The sequence below is a fragment of the Venturia canescens genome, chromosome 4 (assembly GCF_019457755.1).
Source record: "Venturia canescens isolate UGA chromosome 4, ASM1945775v1, whole genome shotgun sequence".
NCBI classification, from domain to species: Eukaryota; Metazoa; Arthropoda; class Insecta; order Hymenoptera; family Ichneumonidae; genus Venturia; species Venturia canescens.
The window spans coordinates 4,449,551-4,471,334 of NC_057424.1; the positions used below are offsets into that span (position 1 = coordinate 4,449,551).

Genomic DNA, 21,784 nt, shown 5'->3' on the forward strand with positions numbered 1-21,784 from the left:
TTCGACATTTTTATCGCTCAATCGAATCATAGAATTAGCAGAGTCTTTTGTGCAAAATTTTTGTTTTCTTCAGAATGAACCAACATGCTATGTTATTCTAAACTAGCTTCTCGGAATTTTGACTGTACCCGTGTAGTACAAATTTGCCTCCACAATATTCCGGAGTTGTACACGTATACACACGAGGCTTACTTAGTTATAGGTTATCGCTTATCCGTGTCATATGGAGGAGCAGTATATTCGCATAGAGCCAATAAAGTATGGGGAGAGACAACCGCGTGGCTGGCGGAGGGGGGGGGGGGGGGGAGATGATATTGGTGTCACAGCAGAAGGGGGAACGAGAGAAGGCGGGGGGCGGTATAAAAGCTTGGTTGGGCGAACAATCGGAACGCGATTAATTTCATATCGCTTCGACGGCCACGATCTATGCGCCCATCGTTGATGAATATATATACTCGCGTTAATCGGACGAGCACAGGAGCTAGGCTTTTGCTAAAGTTATCGGTAAACGTCGATGAGATAAGAGTTTGAGGAATGCATTTTTCCTCCTCCCGATGCCTCACTTTTTCTTGGAAATCCTTTCATCGCTATTCGATGAAGGATCGAGGAGGGCTCGTAGATGGCGCTTAAGTCGATCGGAACGAGTTCGTTCGAGCTATTTTTCGAGAAGGGGGCGGTAAAGCGAGCTCTGTATTGCCGCTGGAGAGCGCTGCTTTGGCTTGATTGGATTATTTGCTTACTACCCTCGGGCGCGCAAAAACGACGACGACGATGACGACGACGACGAAAGCTCCAGGAAAGGAAGGACGTCGCAGAGGTGTTTGTAGAATAAACTGCATATATGTATACACCGCATATTTCCCTCTCTACTATATACACACAGCCTTGGGCTTTCTGGAAGCTATAGAGCCCGTGGTATTCTACGATAAGGGAAGCACCCAGAACTCATTGACGTTCCAAGCAAAATGCTTCTAATCTTTGCTCCGTACCGTCTTCTTCCCGGATGGTAATTTATTTTTATATTTACGGCGTTTTTTTCGATAAAGATTATATTCTCGTGGGCTATATGTCGGCACGACGATGAGCGATATGTCGCTGAGAGAAACCGTGTCATTGAAAAAGTTTCAGGACTTCGATATTCATCGTAGTTATTTTCATGCATATCATTTGGAATTGAGAGTCGAAAGACGCCACGCGAATTCAAACATTACACACAAAATATAAATATGCTGATTCGACAGATTTGTGCAACGAACGGTGACGAATAAAGTGAAATTCGTTGACCGTTGACCAAACACGGATCTCCGGCTCATTCAAACGGACTTCATTCGTTGGCTCAAATGAATATTTCTCACCGCACAGCGGAAACGCACTTGGTTAAACAAAAGTTTTGTTAGATCAAGAAATTTAATTTATCCTCCGCGCGATTTGCTGAACCAACAACAAATAGTTTTCGTGCATCTATTTTGTGGCGCAAAATTTCATTTAAACGGCGAGGAATCGACGAAAAGGGCGTTAAATTTCGTAGGGAGGAGCAATAGTCGGAGGAAAACCAAGCGAGAAAAAGGGATGATGCAGTTGCAACGGTGAGCAAAGCTCTGCAGCTGTGGGAGGGATCGCTGAATCGTTTGCTTCGAGTTATGCGAGCTATTCCAACTACGTTTTTCAAAGGAGTTGGCCAAGGGAATGAAGGGAGGCGAGCGTGGTGAGAAAATTAACGCGTTTACGATCGTACTTCAACCGGCTCGGAGAAAATAGTGTTGAATAAAGTGAAAGCGTGTTCAGAAAAATTGCCGATGAAAATAGTGTTGCGGGAAAAAAAGCGTGTCTCATAATTATATTATATTCTCCGTTCGATCAATCAAATACGTATCAGAATGAGAAAGAATTCATCAAACTCGAATCCCAACAATTTTTTCGGTGTCATAAAAGTTATTCATATAAAAACGAACCGCAAACTTTTGCATGATGAAAGCAAACCGGAATATAGTTATATAACATGAGATATATGCGAGAAAAAAAATCAGTATATAGATGTGACTAAAGACAAACAAACCGGCAAATAAAACAAAAAAAAAGAAGAACGTATGGAGAATCATGTAAGAGCGAACCCCGAAGAGAGGGGGGGGGGGGGGGGGGGTATGTTGAAGAAAAAAACGTTGCTCATTTTTTAGAGGAGTGTTAAAAGCGCCAGGGAGAAAAAAGTGCCGCTCTTTGTGTTTCCGTTTAACCTTCACTATTTATACACCAATACCGGGACGTGTATTCGTACAATATACGAAAAACACTTTCCCAAGAAAAGTTTTATATCCTTCTCTTTGACTCGAGTTTTTTCACATTTTCCTTCTTCTCATTTTTTTCAAGGACTACCCACGAAGCAAAGTGTTTGAGCAACTTTTATTAAAAAATAATAATAATAAAATAAAAATGAAGAGTCCCCGAAGTGTAAGAATTTTTGCACGTAATCTTGAAATTCTTGAGCAGAAAGAGCAAGGGGCAGGAAGCAAAAGGAAGAGGATGAGGCATGATAAGAAGGGAAAAACAAGCCTGTGTCAAGTCATGAAATAGTATTACCTAATAGTATGAAAACTGCACGGAGTAAAGGAGTCAAGACAAAGTGAGTGAAATGAGAGAAAAATGTGAGAAGAGCTTTTCTCATGGAATTTGTTTTTACGATGGAGCAGTACAGAGGACGAAGGAGAAGAATTTTTCAAGCCAACGAAATAGTTCCACGCCCGAGGAGGAATCGTCCGCATTTGTATTTATTCGAGGTCCAGGGGAATGCGGATCATCTAAGGAAATATTACATTCTTTGCCAGCGAAATTCCTTCTATAAATTTTGATTGAGTCATCTCAAAAAATAAATACACGTTTGCAGCTGTCAACTAGACATCAATAATTTACGAAATTCGTAAATATGGACATCCACCAAATATACTAGACAAAAACATTTTAAAAAAGTGCGTGATCGGATGAAAAGTTCAATGACCGAATCTACATCTCATTTTTCAATTTATTCACTAATTGAATTTCTCACATTACCATTGTTCTGAGGACAAAAAAAAGTATCGAGCTCTTATTATCTCAGTCTTGGCCGGTTCATTACACTTCTATCGATAAACACTTGAGGTCAGGTTGTGTATGCATTGTACACAACCGTATTTCACGAAAGTCTACTTCAGCCTTGTCACCTTGTGGACTCGATGCAATTTTTCTTCCTCCGTAACAATTTATTTTAGTAAATGTAGGAGGGAAAAGTAGATATAAAAAATGGAGGGAACTAGATCCCCGGATCGAGTAATAAACGATCGGCAATGGAACGGATTGCGAGTGTAATTGAACGAGTTGAAGCTATACCTGGGGATTTGGAAGCGTTGTAAAATTATATCGCGCTATAATATTCGTTGGTAACGAAGCTCTCGAAAGCAAAGCAAATCGTTTTTGATAACGAGCTATAATCTTTATCGATTATTAGCCAATTATCAGTCCATTGTAATGAAAACTGTTTTGGAGAGCGTTCGAGCGTTTCTCGTTAACACAAAACTGCTCCACGTTTCGAAAGCGCTTCCGCATAAAAACGAACTCGAATTTTAATTAAAAATGTTTTTATTCCGAATGGCTATCCATAGAACTTTGTTACGAGCATTTTTAAATGTTCGAAGGCATTCGAGACAACTAAACTGACAAAAAGTGTTTCTACAATCACGGAATTTCGTTTTTCTATGCATTACCGATTGCCTCATTTTTAGTGACAGTTAAGCTTTAAACCCGCGGTTGGTGAAGCAAAGTGCGAGAATGTGAGGGCGATGCAAAGCAAAAGCGAAAACTAGACGATGTGCCACCACGAAACGACGCGATGAATTTAAGCAGATTTATAATTACACGCCACTGTGAATTTTCGCACAAGCGGTTCACCTAAAACGCCATCTGACGGTGCAAGGGGAAAAACGAGGCGAGGAAAATTCATACATGGACTGCGAAACGACTTTTATGCATGCATATACACAGACCTACCAATACATACGCTTTCGGATGTATAAATATCTGGGAATCTATAACATCGCCGATATGCATAGGGATTTCCAATTCATTTTCGGATATACCGGTGCTTGGAAAAATGGAAATAAAACTTTGAATTTTCCGTGTTTTTCTTTTTTTTTTTTTATCATCAGTTACACTACAAATATTCTCAATCGATTTTCCACTCGGTACATTCACGCAGATACTGCGGCTGCCAAAAGTTTCGGAAAAGCATGAAAATTCGTGTTTTTTCAACTCAACATTCTCCATCAACATCCAATCAAGTTGAGTGCGAATCGTCCAAGAATCTTCGCGAATAAATTTACTAATTGTGTAACAATTGATCTGGCAAGAAAAACACCGTACACCATACACGTCTTCGTACGTATATATACGCATGTATATTTACACGGAAGTACGTGTGCGTATATATAGATAATAGGCATGATCGTGCTGCCACGTTATTTACGGCTTCTCTCGTAGTTTTGGGTCTCAAATGAAATACGGCTCGCTGCACGTTGTGTGCCGAGAGGAGCGCTCGTTCAGAGCCAGGAGCTTGAGCTCCGAAAACGAGAGAAACACGACAAAGCGGCGAAGGAGGAGGAGGAGGATTCAGGCCAAAGAGAGGGGAAGTATCTGAGTATACACGTCTCATCCGCATGGGCAATTTCATGCCGAATATCTAATTGTAAGATTTATTTGTCCTCGCCGGTCGTAGAAATTGAGAACCATAAATTTAGCGATCTATTCGAGCTTTCATTCTTCCGAGTTTGCATCAGTCACTCGATGCACCTCGAATTGTTTCAAGTTAAAATTTATCGACGCACTCTTTCATTGATTGGAAGAGAAAAACTTACGGTCCGGGGAGAACGAGTGCAAAAGCGGCCTGTAATAAAAGCTCTAATCGAAAAACAATCAATTTGATCTGAAACATATGGCGTGTTCTCATTGCCCAGTGATCATGACTCGAACCAACGTGTCATATATAGACACGGGGGAAAATCGTGTACATTTCGTTCCATGGGCTGGAGAAAAAAATGCCCAAAATATATGCGCACGGAGTCTGCAAATTTTTGTTTCTTTTTTCTGTTGTTCAATAAAATTTGAAAATGCAGCGTTGTGATTAATGCAGCCTTGTGGGAATAGTTTTTGAAAGGTCTCGAAGAAAAGGACTCGCAACTCGATCGCGTTTCCAGTCACTGGTACAGCTCCAAATAAACGAAGGCAGCTGCGACGGGCCAAAGCACCGCAAGCGTGAAAACGATATTATTTTTGTTGAAAAATCGTTCCGATCTATTTGTTGTAAACACTGAAATCGGTTGTTCGTATTTTCGATTTGAATACTAATATTTATTATTATTAACACGACTTTCGAATGTACAAGTATTTCGAAATTCATTCGCATTTCAATATATATAAGGGCTGAGGCGAATCGGATTCGAAAACGAGAGACTGTGGATGCATAAATCGTATTCTGGTTCGGTGTTAATATAGCTACCCAGTTGAAAATGTTATCTCTCATACAGGATTTTGTACAAAACATCTCCATGTAGCCATTTCTATATATGTGTTTGAATTAATTTATGTATATATAGTTGGATGCACTATTTTGTGTTTGTCTATATGTAATAGTACGTGACAGAGTACACGAAGGCACTTACCAGTCACTCATGGACAGATTGTGCGCTACCAGTTACGTACCATCCACGCGAGAGACGTACGCACAGAGTTGAGCGAATGAAACTCCCGCAAAGGGCTAAATTTCGTTCGTACACACTGCGACTCCAATTCGTGCTACCGCTTTCCATTTTATCGCAGGTCCATCCGCTCCCTCGTTTTTATCCCTCTGCACGTGCACAAACGCACGTACACAAGTTGGTACCCGGAGCTGAGAGAAGCAGCGTGTGTCGCCCTCGATGACCATTTCCTCGGGATCTCCTATGGGACGGTCCATGAAAATCGCGACGAGCTTCTCGGTCTGGTCTTGGACATATGTAGTCGTCATTCAGGGCCGTCGGAAACTTCTCATCGCCTTACAAGATTTTCGTGTCCGTTGAATCGAACTCAAGTTTTCACAAGCAGATAGTTTCGAGCCAATGATGTATAAAATACAAAAATGGCGTGCCAATGGAAGGAAGAAATTGATTTCTTTGAACTCCAAGGGGGTTTTGTTCATTTGTTGTTGGAAGATCATTTGAGAAAAAATGATAATGAAATCTTCACATTCTCGACGGACCCATACCAGAGATACAAAAAAGTGAGAAAGAAAAGGAGCGTTCCAGAGATACAAAAAAAAAATTTGAGGAAAATTGTAGAAAATTTCAATATCGCAGCTACTTCGCATTGAAGGTCTGTTATAATCCAATACAGCGTAAATACACGTGGGTACACGTGATATATAAAGGCTAAATTCGTGTGTAGTATAACTCCGTTCACGCATATAACCATTTGCCGTAATGCATTGTGCGTTTCCGAACGCCTGAACGAATTCGGGGACGCCGCAGCCCCCGCCGAGAGAGTTTCCCTAATACCAGCGCCGGACGTTGAGCGTGTGAACCGCGAAATGAACGCCCGAGACAATAGAGGAATCTGGTATGCTCGCTCGTGACATCCCTCAGTAGAAATAGCAGGGCACAGCCAGACAGAATACTCACGAATACGTGCGAACGCACGCACATGCGTAGATCCTTCTTTCATGAAGAGAAATAAATTTATATTGGTTTTTCTAACTCATAGTCGAACCCATAGAAGATTCGAGCGTCAGAACCATTTATTTCTGTCGGAAAGAGAAGCCGATAAATAGAATCCAAAAAACCCTCGGTTGACTACGAATATAAGCACGAAATTTGCTCCAATTTTCGATCTACCAAGCACTTTTACGTACTCATCATTCGTGTTTTCTTGCATGAAGTTGACAAAACTTTTTCGAATATGGTAGTGATACGGATGTGATATATAGCGTCGACTCTTTCTGAAAAGTTCTGTGGACATACGTGTATATGAACAGACCCCGTAAATGGGTTATTCAAAGTGCATTAAGCCCACACGTGTTTTCTACTCTCGTGCGTCACCGAAAAAAAAAGATTAAAAAAAGCCATCTGAAAGCTCGCTAATTGCTGGAAGTAGCAGCACTAAACACCCTCTGATGCAGCTATTATGTACCCTGAAGAGCCTGCTGTTGCTGCTGCTGCTGCTGCTGCTGCTGCTACGTTGGAATACATATACATGATAGAGAAACAATCATTACGAAACGAAGTAAAAACATTTCTCTTTTCCTTTTTTACTCCTTTTTATTTTTTACCTCCCCAGAAGGAAAGTCCTCTCTCACAAAGCACTCGCAGAGTGGATTTCATACGCAAACATTCCACCGTAATATTATAATAGCTCGGCGAGCTAAAAAGCTTTGAAAATTCATCGACTTTCAAGAATCATGTGACGCCTTAATTACAATGTCATTAAAATGAGATTAGAACGCTACGATTTAAACATTTTTTTTCGCCGCTCAGTCTCTCCATCTGTGTCTCGCCTCCTGTTTCTTCATTGTCGTATTTTTTTTCGCTCGCATTCACGGGTCAGTCATATCCAACGCATCGAGAACATGAAGTGAACGATGACATTATATGCCTAACTCAAAATAATCTGGTAAATTAACCAACAGACAAAGTAACCATGAACAAAAAACCAATGGACAATATAAACCATGATGAACAGAATAACCGTGATGAATATAACCGATATAAAAAATAACTATATCCCAAAACACACAAAAAGACACACACACATATGCGCGTGCGCACAAACCTGAAAAAACAAACAAAAACATAAACACACGTACGTACCAATGCGAAGGAAGAAAAATTGCAGGGTGGGTGTTCTCGAGACATCTTGAGATGTTAAACATGTTAAAAACAATAAACGATAAATTTATAATGAAGCATATCGAATCTAGTAATATATAAATATGCCGCATAGGGTTCCATATTTACCCGTAATCAACTTTTCAAATGAATATTTCAATTTTTCTCCATATTCCAGTGATTAGAAACTTAAGGTGGTTCCTCCACGAGACAGTTAAATTAGGAAATTATTTAAATTTGGCATACGTATTGTTTAACATATGAACAACACCTCTATAAAATTTCAACAAGTTTCACCATCCCGAACCCGAGATATATGTAATTGAAGTTGACTCAATTAACACGTAACATATGGACCATGCATAGGCAAACAGCACATTATTAATTCTACCGCTAGTACTAAAATTAGGAAGTTTATAAAAAACGAGGAGGAGCTAGAGCAGGATATCACAGATATTGTGAAAAAAAATCAAGGTGATTGACCATCTAGTTTGACAGATACAGTCTCGAGAAGTACGAAGGTTTAGGCTGCATACGATATATTTTGCAAGCGAACAAGCGAATGTCGTCTGTATAGACAACCTTTTCTGTGTGTTGAAGCGTAGCCCGGATAGTTCCGTCAAAAAATTTACTCGCGATGTCAGATCAAAAATACTTTCAGAATAAATTTTACGAAAGCAAATGATATTTGTACTATATCTGCTGGCACCGAGTACGTATATAGGGTCTTTAAAAAGTTATCGATTACGATCCGAACAAATTATCAATTTAATATGCAGACAGTACATAACTTTTAGTTGGGGCTGTCGTAGGGGATCGACCTTAAAGCTTGTTTCAAATGAGACGATTATTATTCTCGTCGCTATTCTATCTATGGGTCGTATTGTTCACCGGTTTTTTTTTGTTTATGGTTATTTTGTTCGTTGGTTATTTTGCCAGGTTATTTTGAGCGAAGTTATTTAGGCGGGACACCCAATATACCACCGGTACACGCCACTTTTGGCTGTCAACAAAGGAAGTTACCGCAGAGTCTTCGATCACAAAACTGCATTCATTGTGTTGTTTTTTGCTGTTGCAGAGTAGTTCAACTTTGGTAAAAAGCGTGGAAAATAGTATAAAAAGGGGAGAGAGCTGACACGCTCTTGGGCCCATTTCGCTGTAAATTTTTGCCCTTTCTTTTATTCGAATTCAGAATCCTCGATTCACTCGAACTAGGCTCTCGTAATTCCATCTCTACCCCCGGAAACGATTAAATTCGCGTAACTGTCTCTCAGCTCTCTCCACTCTTCACATCATTCATTGTGATTTTTTTGCCTCCTCATTCAAGGGTACATTTTTTCAACAGACACTCCATGTTATCACGGAACGAGCAATTCCGGGCCATTTTGAGTTTTTTCTCCGAACACTAAACGACGGGCCTTTTGTTTTCGACGCTTTTAGCCTATTGAACTTTTAACTCGATGGTCACTTCAAGCTCTCGCATGCGCTGGCACACTTTGTCGAGGAAATATTACTTTGAAAGACCTCCTGAAATGATGGTGAACGTCCGACTTTTATTCCTAGGCGATAATCATTCTGTATAGCTGTGTCCCTAATATTGGAATTTCCGGGTTTCGTTTCACTCATGAAATGCATTAAATCCCCGCCATATATTCCATTGAATAAAGTCTAATGAGATCGTGATTCCTCTGAACCTGTTCAATGAGTGTGCTCATTGTTGATTCAATGAACGAATTTCTCTTTGTCTCTTATTTTCATTTTATTTTACATTTATGACGAAATCAGGAGACCCATTGATCCACGGAATCATATTGAGAACGCACATGAAAATTTGCATGCATATCGCGAGGCTCGCCTCAATAGTGGGACAACTTTAAACTCGTTCTTTCAAATTAATCATCTCTAATTCTCCGTCCCATGTGATGTGAATTATCGAAAATGACAACTAAAGAATTCTGACAACCCGAGTTGAAATTCCATTCGAATTAAATAGGTGGTAAAACGATTCCGAAATAATGCAAAAGTTGATTGAAAACTTCGGGGGGAAACTTAGAAAAAAAGTCGAATATCGTTCGAGGAAGGTTTGAAGGTTTGAAGAATTGAATTTTGATGATGGCCTCGTCATTTTTTTTCGAAAAAGCCGAGTCAAGTAGAGGTGGGGAAAGAAAAAACGAAAAAAGCGCTATTGAGAAGTGGAGCTAGAGCATTGGTTGATGGCTCCTCTCGCCCCCGCGACCCCGAATCTCTGTCATCGCCCCTTGAATGGATGCGTTCCCCGGAACCCGAGAGAAATTGAGAGAGAAGTGGAATTGAAGTTCATCGATGCAGACGGAAATCTCGAAACGTACGAGCTTTTGGCGCGCTCTCATCGAGGATGAGCCAAGGGGTTGAAGGGGCCGGAGCGCGGGACAGAAAAAGAGCAAACGCAAAGGTTCGCCTTTTATTTTCATTTTTATTACTCCACGAGCTCCAGTCGAGGCTGAAATTTGCATTCGATCATTCGACATAATCAACCCGAGCCCGCGAAAAAATTCACGATACTGAATTGCTATACCGAGCTCTGTAAAAATGAGACGAGCTCATCTGTGAGCCGTATTTTTTTTGCGTGCGATTCACGCACACTAGTAAATCTGTGGTTATCGAACCACCGAAAAATATGCTCGAAAAAAGACAGAATAATCAAATATTTGAAAATGAAATTTCGTTGGTTTATATATACCAGATGAAAGAGGCAGCAAATGTAGATAGCAAACGAAAAATATCGGGAACCATTTATTTCACGATGAAATTGCGTAATTTTGTCGAAATCAGAAATCCAAAAATTCAGGAACCATTCAGTCAAACGTCATAGTCGAATACATGCGAAAAATTTCGAAAAAAATAGACAAAGTGTATAGACGAAAACATTTGTCTGCGTTTCCACGAATATCTTTGTTAAAAATATCGATTGTTTTATCTCACACTACGGAGAAAGACTAAATCATGAAAAAATAAGGTAGAAGGATAAACGAGCTTGACAGAATGCGCGAGAGAAATTTCAACACGCCTTCCTCCATATATATTCCCGAATGTTCCCCCTAGAAAATCGTAGCCAGGCGTTGGAATGTCGTCAAGAATAAAAGGGAAGAAAAAAATTCTCACTTTCCGATAACGACCGCAATTCTCCCTGATAAACGGGATGGACGAGGAAAGCAGCAGGATTCGCGGACTTCGACAGCGAATATAGAGGTGCGAAGAGCTTATCCCTTTTCGAGACATGTATGGGGCTTACTATGCAGGCGACGTCGACCGTCTTACCAACCACGTTTACGAATAGTTAAACCTTCATCACGAACTCCTGCTTCCAAAAATTGACAATTATTAATGATCGATAATCAAACGTGAAACGCGCGAACAGCCGGTGAAATATTAATGGTAGCAAGTTGTAATTTCTAATGGATACAGAGGACTCGAAGAGCTCGTACATATTAAATGGGAAACGAGAAACTCGTGAGCTGCGATCAAGACTTTTCCACACTTTACTCCCCTCCTGCTTGACTCGTTTTCACGGTTTCTTTTTCCTCCGCGAGCACGGTAATCAGTGTTTGTCAAAGTCTTAGTCTTTCGCGACTTCGCGTTCATTTTTTAGTACCGCAGAAGAGAAGAGAATAAAAGGAGCTCATCAACTTTGATGTTTCAAAGTCGTCGAACGAGTTGTTGCCACACTTTTTTAGCCACGAAAGGAATGGATTTTCATCGATGGAAACTCTTCACTCCCTTATTGACCGATTTTTCCTGGTTGTTTATCCGTTCACAGCTACGGGGTTTCAATGAAATTCGCTCAGAAAGAAAATTTTCGCATTCGCAATTTAAACGGGAAGGACGAATCAATAACGAGAATTTCAGCATATGCATTGAAGCGAAAACCGTTCTCTGAGGCACACATAAACTTTGAAATTCGTTATAATGAAAAGACACAATTCTCTATTTGAGATTTTCACTCGCAATCTAAAATCTTCTGAATTAAGTATAGCCAGAGGGAACATGATTAATGCTAGCGTCTGGCACGACAGAGATAACGACGAGGATGGCGCACAGGAGTGAATAAGCTTTTGGAGGATTCCTAAACGCGGATTATATCATATCACAGGGCTGAATACATATACTGCGAATGTATACAACAACTGTGCACACAGCTTCACCCGCGTCATTGTTGCCAAACCCCAACTTTGCAACAATTCTGTTCAAATGCGAGCATACAAAGTGCTCGCGAGTGATCTCCACAAATTTCAGATCCTCAACAAAATATATATTTTTTTCATAAACGCCAAACGAAATACACGCTAAGGAGTTTCGGAACAGTTGATACAGTGTTGTCACGCTACAAAAAGTTCAAAATTTTATAAAATTTGGTCATCATATTCTTCAATACCAAACTCGATGGATACGTAGGGGAGAGTAGGGTAAAGCGGAACAGGCGAGCAAAGCATATGTTTCAAAATCTCAAAATTAAAAAAAAACTTTTTTTTTGAAAATTGATTTTTTTTTTCAATCAATAAATTGACCTACAAGCTCAAAATGAGCCACGCTAGTTATTATCATTGAAAATATGGATGTTTCCAATATACAAGATGTTCAATAGGAAGTTGCTGAAACTAATCGGCTGTCATTTCAAAACACGTGCACGGAATCAGAAAAGCCAAATTGCTTTAAATAGAGGAAACTCTGCAGTTTTAAGCTCACATAAATAAAACCAAGTCAAATATTTTTTATGTCAATTTGTTACATCTTATAAAAATAACGAAAAAATCCAGTGATTAATGATAGATATTTTCGAAGTGCGAACCGTTAAATTGTGCACAAAAATCAATTCTCTTTTGAAAACTGTGAAAAACAGCGTTCACCATATCGTTCGTAATGCCGCGAACCACTTTCTAGATGGCCGCGATCAGTTCTTCTACAGTGCTGAGGTTTTTATCGTAATAAGGATCTTCAATCAATGTATCTTCAATATAACCCCACAAGAAAAAATTATCGCCATGAGAATATATCGCCATGAGAAACGACATCGCTTCTGAAGTCCAATATTGTTCACAGCTAGGATAGGTAAAATGTTATTTGGTGGCACTAAAAATGATGTCAGAACGCCTCGATCGAACTGCTATTGTTTTATTGAATACACATTATATCCATTTTCCTTGGTTTTACCTAAAAAGCAAAAGAGTTGTGATTTTTGTCACTTTCAGGTGTGTATCCTTTAAAAATAAGCAGAATACCATGAAGTTATCGTATAAATGAGATAAAATTGTATAAATATCACATATGTTGGAAATATATCCATATTTACAATGATAATAACTATTTCATGGCTTATCTCGAGCTGATAGGTCAATTTATTGATTGAAAAAAAATCAATTTTCAAAAAAAAAGTTTTCTTTGTAATTTTGCATTTTTGAAGCATATGTTCTCAGCCGGATAACGAAATTTTGCAGATTTTCAGTAGAAAAAAAATGTTCTAAATTTTCGGGGGGCTGTTCCGCTTAGCTCACCTGTTCCGCTTGCATAAACATAAACGCTTGATAACGTGCATAAACATAGCGTTTCAATATATATAAGTATACATTCCGGGTATAAGAACTCTGCTTTAATGCTTACTTACTCGACAACTATGCAGAAGAAAATTTTGAAAAAAATTGTACTTTTGCACTTTATGTTGAAGAACGTTATCACCAAATTTTGTCAATTTGTTAACATTTATTAACATGTACCGAAACTCCTAAAAATGACACACTTATAAGAACCGATTTTTTAATATTTTGAATAAAACAGCGGAGAAGATCGTTCCTAACACATTGTGCGAGCCCTGCATATATTGATCGCGGAAAGCATATACGAAACTTTTTTTCAGAGTCGAGTGCATGCAAGAAAACACCCAGAAACGAAACGGATCATTGATATTTTGCTCATATTTTAACGAAATATTCGATTTAAATTAATTTTCGATGAAATATCAAAAGGTTTTCCGGTCGAGCCGACATGCACAGCGATATCGTATAAGTTATAAGTGAGTTCGCCTATTTTTCCATTGAAGGACGTGTATTGGATGAGGTCCCTGAAGAAATTCGACATTCTGCGCAGAGATTCAAGCGGTTATGAGAATGGATTATTCCGACGTTGGGCTCGCATTGCAACGCGTCGCACGATCAGTGTGAACATCTGAATTGCTTTCACTGACTCCAAAGATTGGAGGGGGAAAAGTGAAATAATAGGAAAGAAAAAAAATAAAAATTGAATAGAAAAATCCTGCCTTTTCTGTTTGTATGTTTTACTTCGCTCGTTTCTCTCGACGCGCCTGCCTTCAACGAGAATACGAGAAAATTTTCGTAATTATTTTTATATCTCAACCGCGAATCAAAGAGAAGCTTTTTCGTATACTTATAACGATTGTACCCTTTCTCTGCTGTGGAGTTCTCGGGGAAGAGGGTAAACGAATGAATATGCGAAAAATAAAGAAATACGAGGACGGAAGAAACTGGGGAGCGGAATATGAATAAAATGCAATTTATATATATACATATAATTTATTTATACTTTTTGCTTGGTCTGCCAGTCTCTTTCTTCCCCCGTTTTATCTTTCCATCGCACCAGTACCTCGGTCATGTTTCTCTCTTCCACTCTGCACCGAAGAGATAGCGGGCTCTCACTCTTTTCCGCGTGTTCATAATGCACGTAGAAAAAAAATAGTTACTCGCATTATAATGAGATTCGTATTCGAGAAAGCAATCCTTTTGCTCTTCTAATTTTACCTCGAGTTACCATTTAATGTTGACTCGAACTGAAGTTATCTAGAAATGTAGTTGAAATTATTTTGCTGAGTGAAGAAATTAATTAAAAGACCTGCAGGATGCAAAGCGGTTTGTAGCATCAATTGGAAAAAGACCATCGGACAAATCTGTACAATAGTGGGAGAGCCAGCCGACTGATACCCACCATATTTTTTTTTCACGAGCTCCTAAAACATTCCAAAACAGCTCTCAACACATTCTAATAAAATCATCGAGGATAAAATCGAGCTGGATGATCCGGTGTTGAAATGCCCATGTAATAATCAACGTTCATCCATACGTATATATGCTTTCAGACGCCTCTTGTATACATTCAACTGCAATATTGACACGCCTCACTACACTCGGTTCTCATTCACCAAAAGCATTCAATCTTTGTTTCCTCCAACACTGATATTCATAGGAACGCTCCAAGTGAGCCGGACAATCCTGGCCTCAATTTCTCTTATTTTTTTTCGCTTTTCAACTTTCGTTCGAAGATTATACTCATGAAAATGAAATCACTTTTTATATGCGAAACACTTTTGTGCTGAAGAAACAAACGAAACGAGGCTATGAATGAAAAAATTGAATGAATCGCTGATCCAAATTAGTGGAAAATCTGGAAAAATGGAAAATATTATTTCACGAGGGTGATTATTCAGTTGTGGAACGTCCAATAGGTTGCAGACAGGAGTTTTAAAAGTGGCGGGAGTTGGTATAAAAGAGGGTGAGCCTTAAAATCTTTAATGTCTCTCGTAATTTTAATGCAGCTCCGCGTGTGCTTGTTGCTGGTACAGAAATAGTGGGAGAGACGAAAGCACTGAGCACCCTGGGAATTCTGTTCCACCTCTTTGCCTCGCCTCTCTCTTTCCGCCCATTTCAGACTCTTCTCACTTCTGCCATCCCCTGGTCGCTCTTAAAATCTGTGAACGAGTTATCCTTACCCTAAAGCACGTCTAATATACGGCCATGCCTCCAAAATATAAAATTTTGTGATTTTATAATGCACTCATCCTCGTAGTAAATTTTTACTTCTATTGCTATTATTTTTAATCTCATGGAAGGAAGTGGTATAACGAGAGAGGTGCTCAAATCAGAAGAGATTCGAGTATTTCGACCCCACATTGGAAAATCGGATGATACTTTCTGACGAAAAACAGCTTAACCCTAAAATTTTTGCACTTTTCACAACAGTCTCTAGTTTATAAAAACTTTGAAGTCGATTCTGTGAATAAAGAAAAATCCTCCATCATGATAATGTAATAAGCACAAAATTATTTTTAATAAAACCGGAGATTGATCGATTATAATAATATGTATGTAAAAAGTACAAAGTTATTGCAAAACAAATGAAAGATCGATTGATTTTTTATGAATGGTCCAATACATACACAATATCGACCATTATCGAATAGCTGAGACGCGGTACAACACATTCTCCCACACACACACACACACGCGCGCGCGCGCACACACTTGTTCCAACACACGCAAACACACTTTGAGTGCAGTGCACCCTATCTGCATGGATCTCATGTTATTCAAATTTGAGGATAAATCAAACCCTCCTTGGGGCAAGGCAAGGGCTTATGTATTTATATTTATAGGTATAGACATGCAGAGAGATTCTGCTTTATGGATTTTTCTAGCAAGGAAGATCCATATCGAGCTGAATGTTCCTCGGATAAGCCCTATGCCGAAGGCTTTTCGTACTTCATGTACAAAAGCATATCGATGCATTTTTGAGTTCGATATCGTGCAGTTTGATACGATATGAAACACTTATAAATATGTTTTTTGCATAAAGCATAAAAATGCATGGAGTTTAGTCCGTTTTCTAAAAACGTTTTTCAATCGAAAGATAGTTGAGACAATAATGGAGGAATTTTATATTACAACACTTTATACGTATCGAATAACTCTACTCATGGAATTATATAGAAAAATATTAATGAGAAACAAAACAGTAAAGGGAGGACTCGACGTTCGGTATAGGAACTGGCAGTTACAGCAGGAGAACGCTACAGTTTGAGTTTAAGAAGGTCGGGAGTTTGGTCAAGAAAAGGGTATAAATTAATTGATGCATCGGGCTGTAAAAAAAATATAAAATTTTTTATTGAAAGCTTTGGAAGCACATGACCTACAGTAACCTACCACTGGTATATAGGTAGACCTCACGGTACTTTCGTAATTCCAATTTACATGCAATCGATATAGCCATGAGCCAATTCAACGGAATCTTTGAGCCACCTGCGTACCCACACTCCCCTTCCCATCGTATTTTTTACGTTAATCTGTATTCTCTCTCGTTCTCTTCTTTTATCCTTCTCATTGGTAGCTAACGTCGTATTTTTCGACTTGGCAAAAAACCACTTGAGCGCAACGCAGCCATCAGCCTTTTTACGAAAGCCTTCTGGTCTATCGGTTCTGGATTTCCGTCGAATTTCCGCAACTCAACGAGATCGGATCGCTTCTCATTCTGTCTGGGCAACCTACACGAATACACACTCCTCGTCTTCCATGGAATAAAATTCGAGGTGCAAAAGTGCATCGGTAAAACCTCATTGCCTATAAACATAGAGAGAATTGAGGTAAAATGGAACAGCTTTACCTATTTTCATACGAGCGTCTTTTTAAACAAGTTATCAAAAGTAGTTGTCAATTGATGTCCCGATCGCGTCAAGCAACTGTTCATACGCTCATCCGAGAAATAAATTATAAATATATGGTGATAGTATAAAAATGCCTCAAATTTTTTTATCCGTTGACTCTTTTTCTTTACACCATCGCATCGAAGAATGTTTGCAAATGTTGTTTCTTTGATCAGCATGAGCATTGAGTTTTTCGCTTATTCGTCGAATTAATCAGGATTTAGTGGTTCACTTTATCTCGGGTATGCCATTTTGCCCCATGTCGGGCAATCTAGACCAAGAACACGAATTGAAAATCCAAGATTCAATATTTTCTTAGGTCGTTTGCACAACCGACCTCTCTCCGCCCTTTCTACTTATCATTCTCAAGCTTGGCTTTTGTTTACAGCCCAGCACTCCCCGCAGACTTGAGCATCAGCTATTTTCAATGTCAGTTTTCCCTCCTTTCCTTTATCAGAATTATCAGAAAGTGTGAGAGGAGAATGATGAGGGAAGGAAAAAAAACTGCTTTCTTGCTGTTTGAATGAACACGGAGCATGTCTACTTGACACTGCAGTTCCTAGAGTTTTCAGGCGACTGGACTTGAGAAAAATTGCAAAGGCATTTTCATCCGTGGCCTCCTAGTCAAGCTCCAATGGAATGGGGTTGAAACACGGAAAGAATAAAAATGAAATGCCGGTTCGAAGAGTTGCATTGGGAGGCATGAACGCGGAGAAATGAAATAAACAATTGGAAGCTCTCGCGGACGCGAGTGGGGGTAAAGAGAAAAACTGATCAACTATAATGGGCTCCTACGGAGATTAAGCGCACACGTCCTCTCGCGGTTGGCATTAGTGCAATAACGTGACGGAAGTGAAAAGCCCCTTCGACAGGAGAGATTGCAGAGGTTCGGTGAACCCGAGAATCTGAGGGCTGACCCTTTAGCCCTGCAATTACATTGCTGTGGGACACCAGAATCCGCGACCCCGCTAGACACCACGCGTGTGTCATGCTGTCCAATTCCTCTCCCCAGCCCCGATGTGCATTCACCTATGTATGTACGCACGTATATGGATTCGTGCATGTGCATAGGCTTGATTTGTGTGCCCTGAGGACCAACATTATGTTAATTACGCGAGAGAAGAGGCAAAACAGGGCGCGGGCCGCGAGGACGGTTGTTGACCTGGTCACGTTTCACTCTGGCTCGTTGTTGATTAATGAAGATGCTCCGGCGTTCATGATTCCCCACATTTTTTCTCGAATTAATGAATGACATTTGGTATCCGTTAATATTGACCTCGGGTCTGGGATCAACATTTCATCCGAATCCCTAATTATCATTAGAACTCGATATGCTACGGATTGTTAATCGACCAGAACAACCGCGCCATTTTCATTCAAGGGCCGGTTAGATTCGCCAAACAACAATTCAGATGATTGAGGAGCTACATAAACTTGGCTGGAAAATGGCCATTCGGGTCGGGGACTCCGGGAGAGCACTCACTGTTAGCCATCCACAGCTCAATGCACGTCCAAATTGAGCCGCACCACCACAAATCGTCCATGCCTAGACCAGAATTAAAAACCTAACAATCAGGCTGAGGTGGCTCCTTGTTGTGCAGATTTTGCTTTGGGATCGCGCACAGAATAGAAGGAATTGTAGGCATACCCAACAAAAGCGGACGAAGAGAACGAGCGAGCATCAGAAGAGGTGTGTCCGTGGACCGAAAGCTTTTTGGTTCGGTGCTAGTTCGAGGCATAGCAAACTCCTAAACTACTGAGTTCAAGTCCTCCATTGTATTACTTCATTGTCTCCTATTTTTCGAAGCCCCATACAAATCAACGAGCCTGACTAATCTGGTCTGAATTTTTGGATGCAATCCCGAAACTGGTCTGAACGCTACCAAATAAAGAGCCGTCCATTCACCTCTAACTTTCCTTATTTTTCCTTTCAGAAGATTTCCGAAAAAATGGACGTCGAAGCAGCGTTACTGGTGACGTCACCGACGTTGTCGACGATTTCGACAACTTCTACGACGACCGAGCCCCGGCTCGATGATCATAGTTATCCTGAGAACCCAGATTCACCCGACTGCGAGACTAAACCGGTGTTGAGAAAACTGAGAGACGACGAACTGACCTTGACTCCAAGACCGACTCCGAGACATCCACTGCCACCGAGGAAACCAAAGTTTCGAATTCGGCCGCCGTTTCTTATGATATGTATCAGTATCATTGAGGTAAGTCATGATTTCTTGATATTCCCGTTGCTTTATTACCGTCGGAACCGAGAAAAAAGACCGTATCAGCCCGATCCTCCAGCAGGATTATTCGGTTCATAAATCAGACTGGATTCTTTCCTTCTTCAACTCGGACGTACCTGGGTCATTAAGTAGCTGCCACGACGTATTCCGGAGTACGCGCTATATTATCTACCCGTCCTGTTTGCCGTCTGGGAAAAACAACCGGATTTCCTACACACCCGGATCATGCTCCGCTGTTGTAGCTTCCACTACAAAAGAGACCCCAGCGAGATTCGCAGCCGAGAAACTATGAATCCACCAAGCTAGAGAGCAAGAGAAAGAGAGAGAGAGAGAGAAAGTCGGAAATAGATGTTGTGGGTCGACAAGCGGAAGGCCGGAAAGTACGGGAGAAGTAGGTTAGAGTAGATTCAAGAGAACAGGAGCTTCAATCCTTCGAGGTTGAGTACTTGAGGTACGGTTTGAGGCAAGAATCTGCCACAATAATCCCTAAGCCTCAACGCAGTCCTTCACAACTTGTAGGTTATTGCGGATCCACCACTTATGCAAATATTACTGGATGCTGTCGATTCTGGAATGAATAAGCCGCCACAGAAGCAGAGGTAATTCATTTCTGGTTCAGCGAGTCAAACCGAATTCTACAACAGTGGACCTAACCTAAACGTTCTTCGACGAATATGATCACTACTTTCAGCTCGTTTTTAATATCTAAATCACAAAGAGAAATGATTATTCTCTAAGCAGATGCTTTTTGGGCTCCGTAACGACTTTTCTTTCGGTACTCGTGAATAAAGGTGGCAACGCGAAAAATTCTTCGTATACGGGGTCGTCGTACGTGAATGTACGAAAGAGTGCGAATCCTGGGAAGCTTTCGGGGCAGTCGACCGTGCGATAAAATTAACAAAAGCAAGCACCGGCCTGACCACATCGAAAGTAAAAATGAATGGGCATAATGGAAACCACGGAAACACAAAAAAAAACTTCATGAGAGACGAGGAACATTGAGACTTTTGTCTATGTACCGCGGAATGAAAAATTTGGACAGGAGTGTACACCGCGACAAGAGATATGATGGCAGTTGTAAAGGAATAGGGGAGAAAGTGAAAAAAAAAGGGCGCGGAATGGCCCCAGCAAAAGGCGACGCTGGCGTTGTGCGAATGCGAATGTGAGATATTCTCCCGCGCTTCTGTTTTCCATCTGCCACACAGCGACCTCTACTGCCATTTTCTTACACTACCTACGCTCCACTCTAATGCACAACTCGAACTTTTTTCTTCTCCTCTCTTCCTCTTTTTATTCCTTCTCGTTCTTCAGGGCGAAGCTCTTCTCGCTATCCCCTCCCTCGAATACAGGAGATGGCGCTGTCTACTCGGTTCCACTATTTTTCACGGACCGCACAGGAAATAGATGTTATATCGTCGGCACCATGCTCTCGAGTAATGCCACCAGCTTTCCTTTCGTACTCCTTTATAACCAATATATTATATTATATGTTCGGACATGTGTGTAGAAAAAGAAGTTTGACGCAAGAACTTTAGCTCATAAAAGTCAGAAGGAACTTGGAAAAATGTGAAATTCTAAATTTCACCTATTAATCAGGAGTTTGTTGACTAAGGAATACTTCGAATTCGTCGAGTCGATAAACGCATCGGAAAAGGATACGAAAACTCCGTGATCAAAACCAGTTTCCGCTGTAATCTTATTCACTGCTGAAAGCGGGCCGCAACCATTTTAATAAACGCCAGACATTCCCCGACTGAATGCTACTTCATTCTGTTCAATTAAATTCTCCATTGATGCACTAATATTTTAATAAAATCAGCAAACACAGGGTATACGTTGCGTGAGAAATCTCCCCGTTCGCTCGTTGAAATTCGAACGATATAGTGTGATTTGAAATTGAAATAGAATCGATTTTATTGCGGAAATCCTCGATGGAGAGGAGCTCTCGATCCAGAAGGGCTCGAAGGGTGGTCGTATCCTTAGTGAAGATATTGTTAAAATAAAAGAGATACGATGACGCGGAACAGGCGTTCGTGTTGAGGAACGTTAATATCATCGCGTGGAATGTATAGGTGGGGTTACATCAGGGTGGCTAATATTATTTATAGCCGTTGTATAGCAGTCGAAGCTCGTATAGGGTTCCACGTTTCCGTGGTCTACGCACACACAACACTCTCTTCAATCCTCATTAACGACATGCTTTGGAC

At 40.4% G+C, this 21,784-nt stretch overlaps 1 protein-coding gene across 6 annotated transcripts in view; it reads left to right on the forward strand.

Annotated features, from left to right (window-relative positions):
- LOC122409458 (protein rhomboid-like) overlaps positions 1 to 21,784 on the forward strand; it is a 50,826-nt gene that overhangs the window by 21,442 nt on the left and 7,600 nt on the right. For 3 of the 6 annotated variants that reach the window (XM_043417042.1, XM_043417040.1, XM_043417044.1), the window contains exon 2: positions 19,269 to 19,553. In XM_043417042.1, the coding sequence (XP_043272977.1) occupies positions 19,284 to 19,553 (270 nt within the window). In that variant the 5' untranslated portion in view covers positions 19,269 to 19,283. Of the gene's footprint in view, positions 1 to 9,545; positions 10,309 to 18,855; positions 19,025 to 19,268; positions 19,554 to 21,784 lie in introns of those variants that run through there. The other 3 variants (XM_043417041.1, XM_043417045.1, XM_043417043.1) reach the window with 3 other exon arrangements.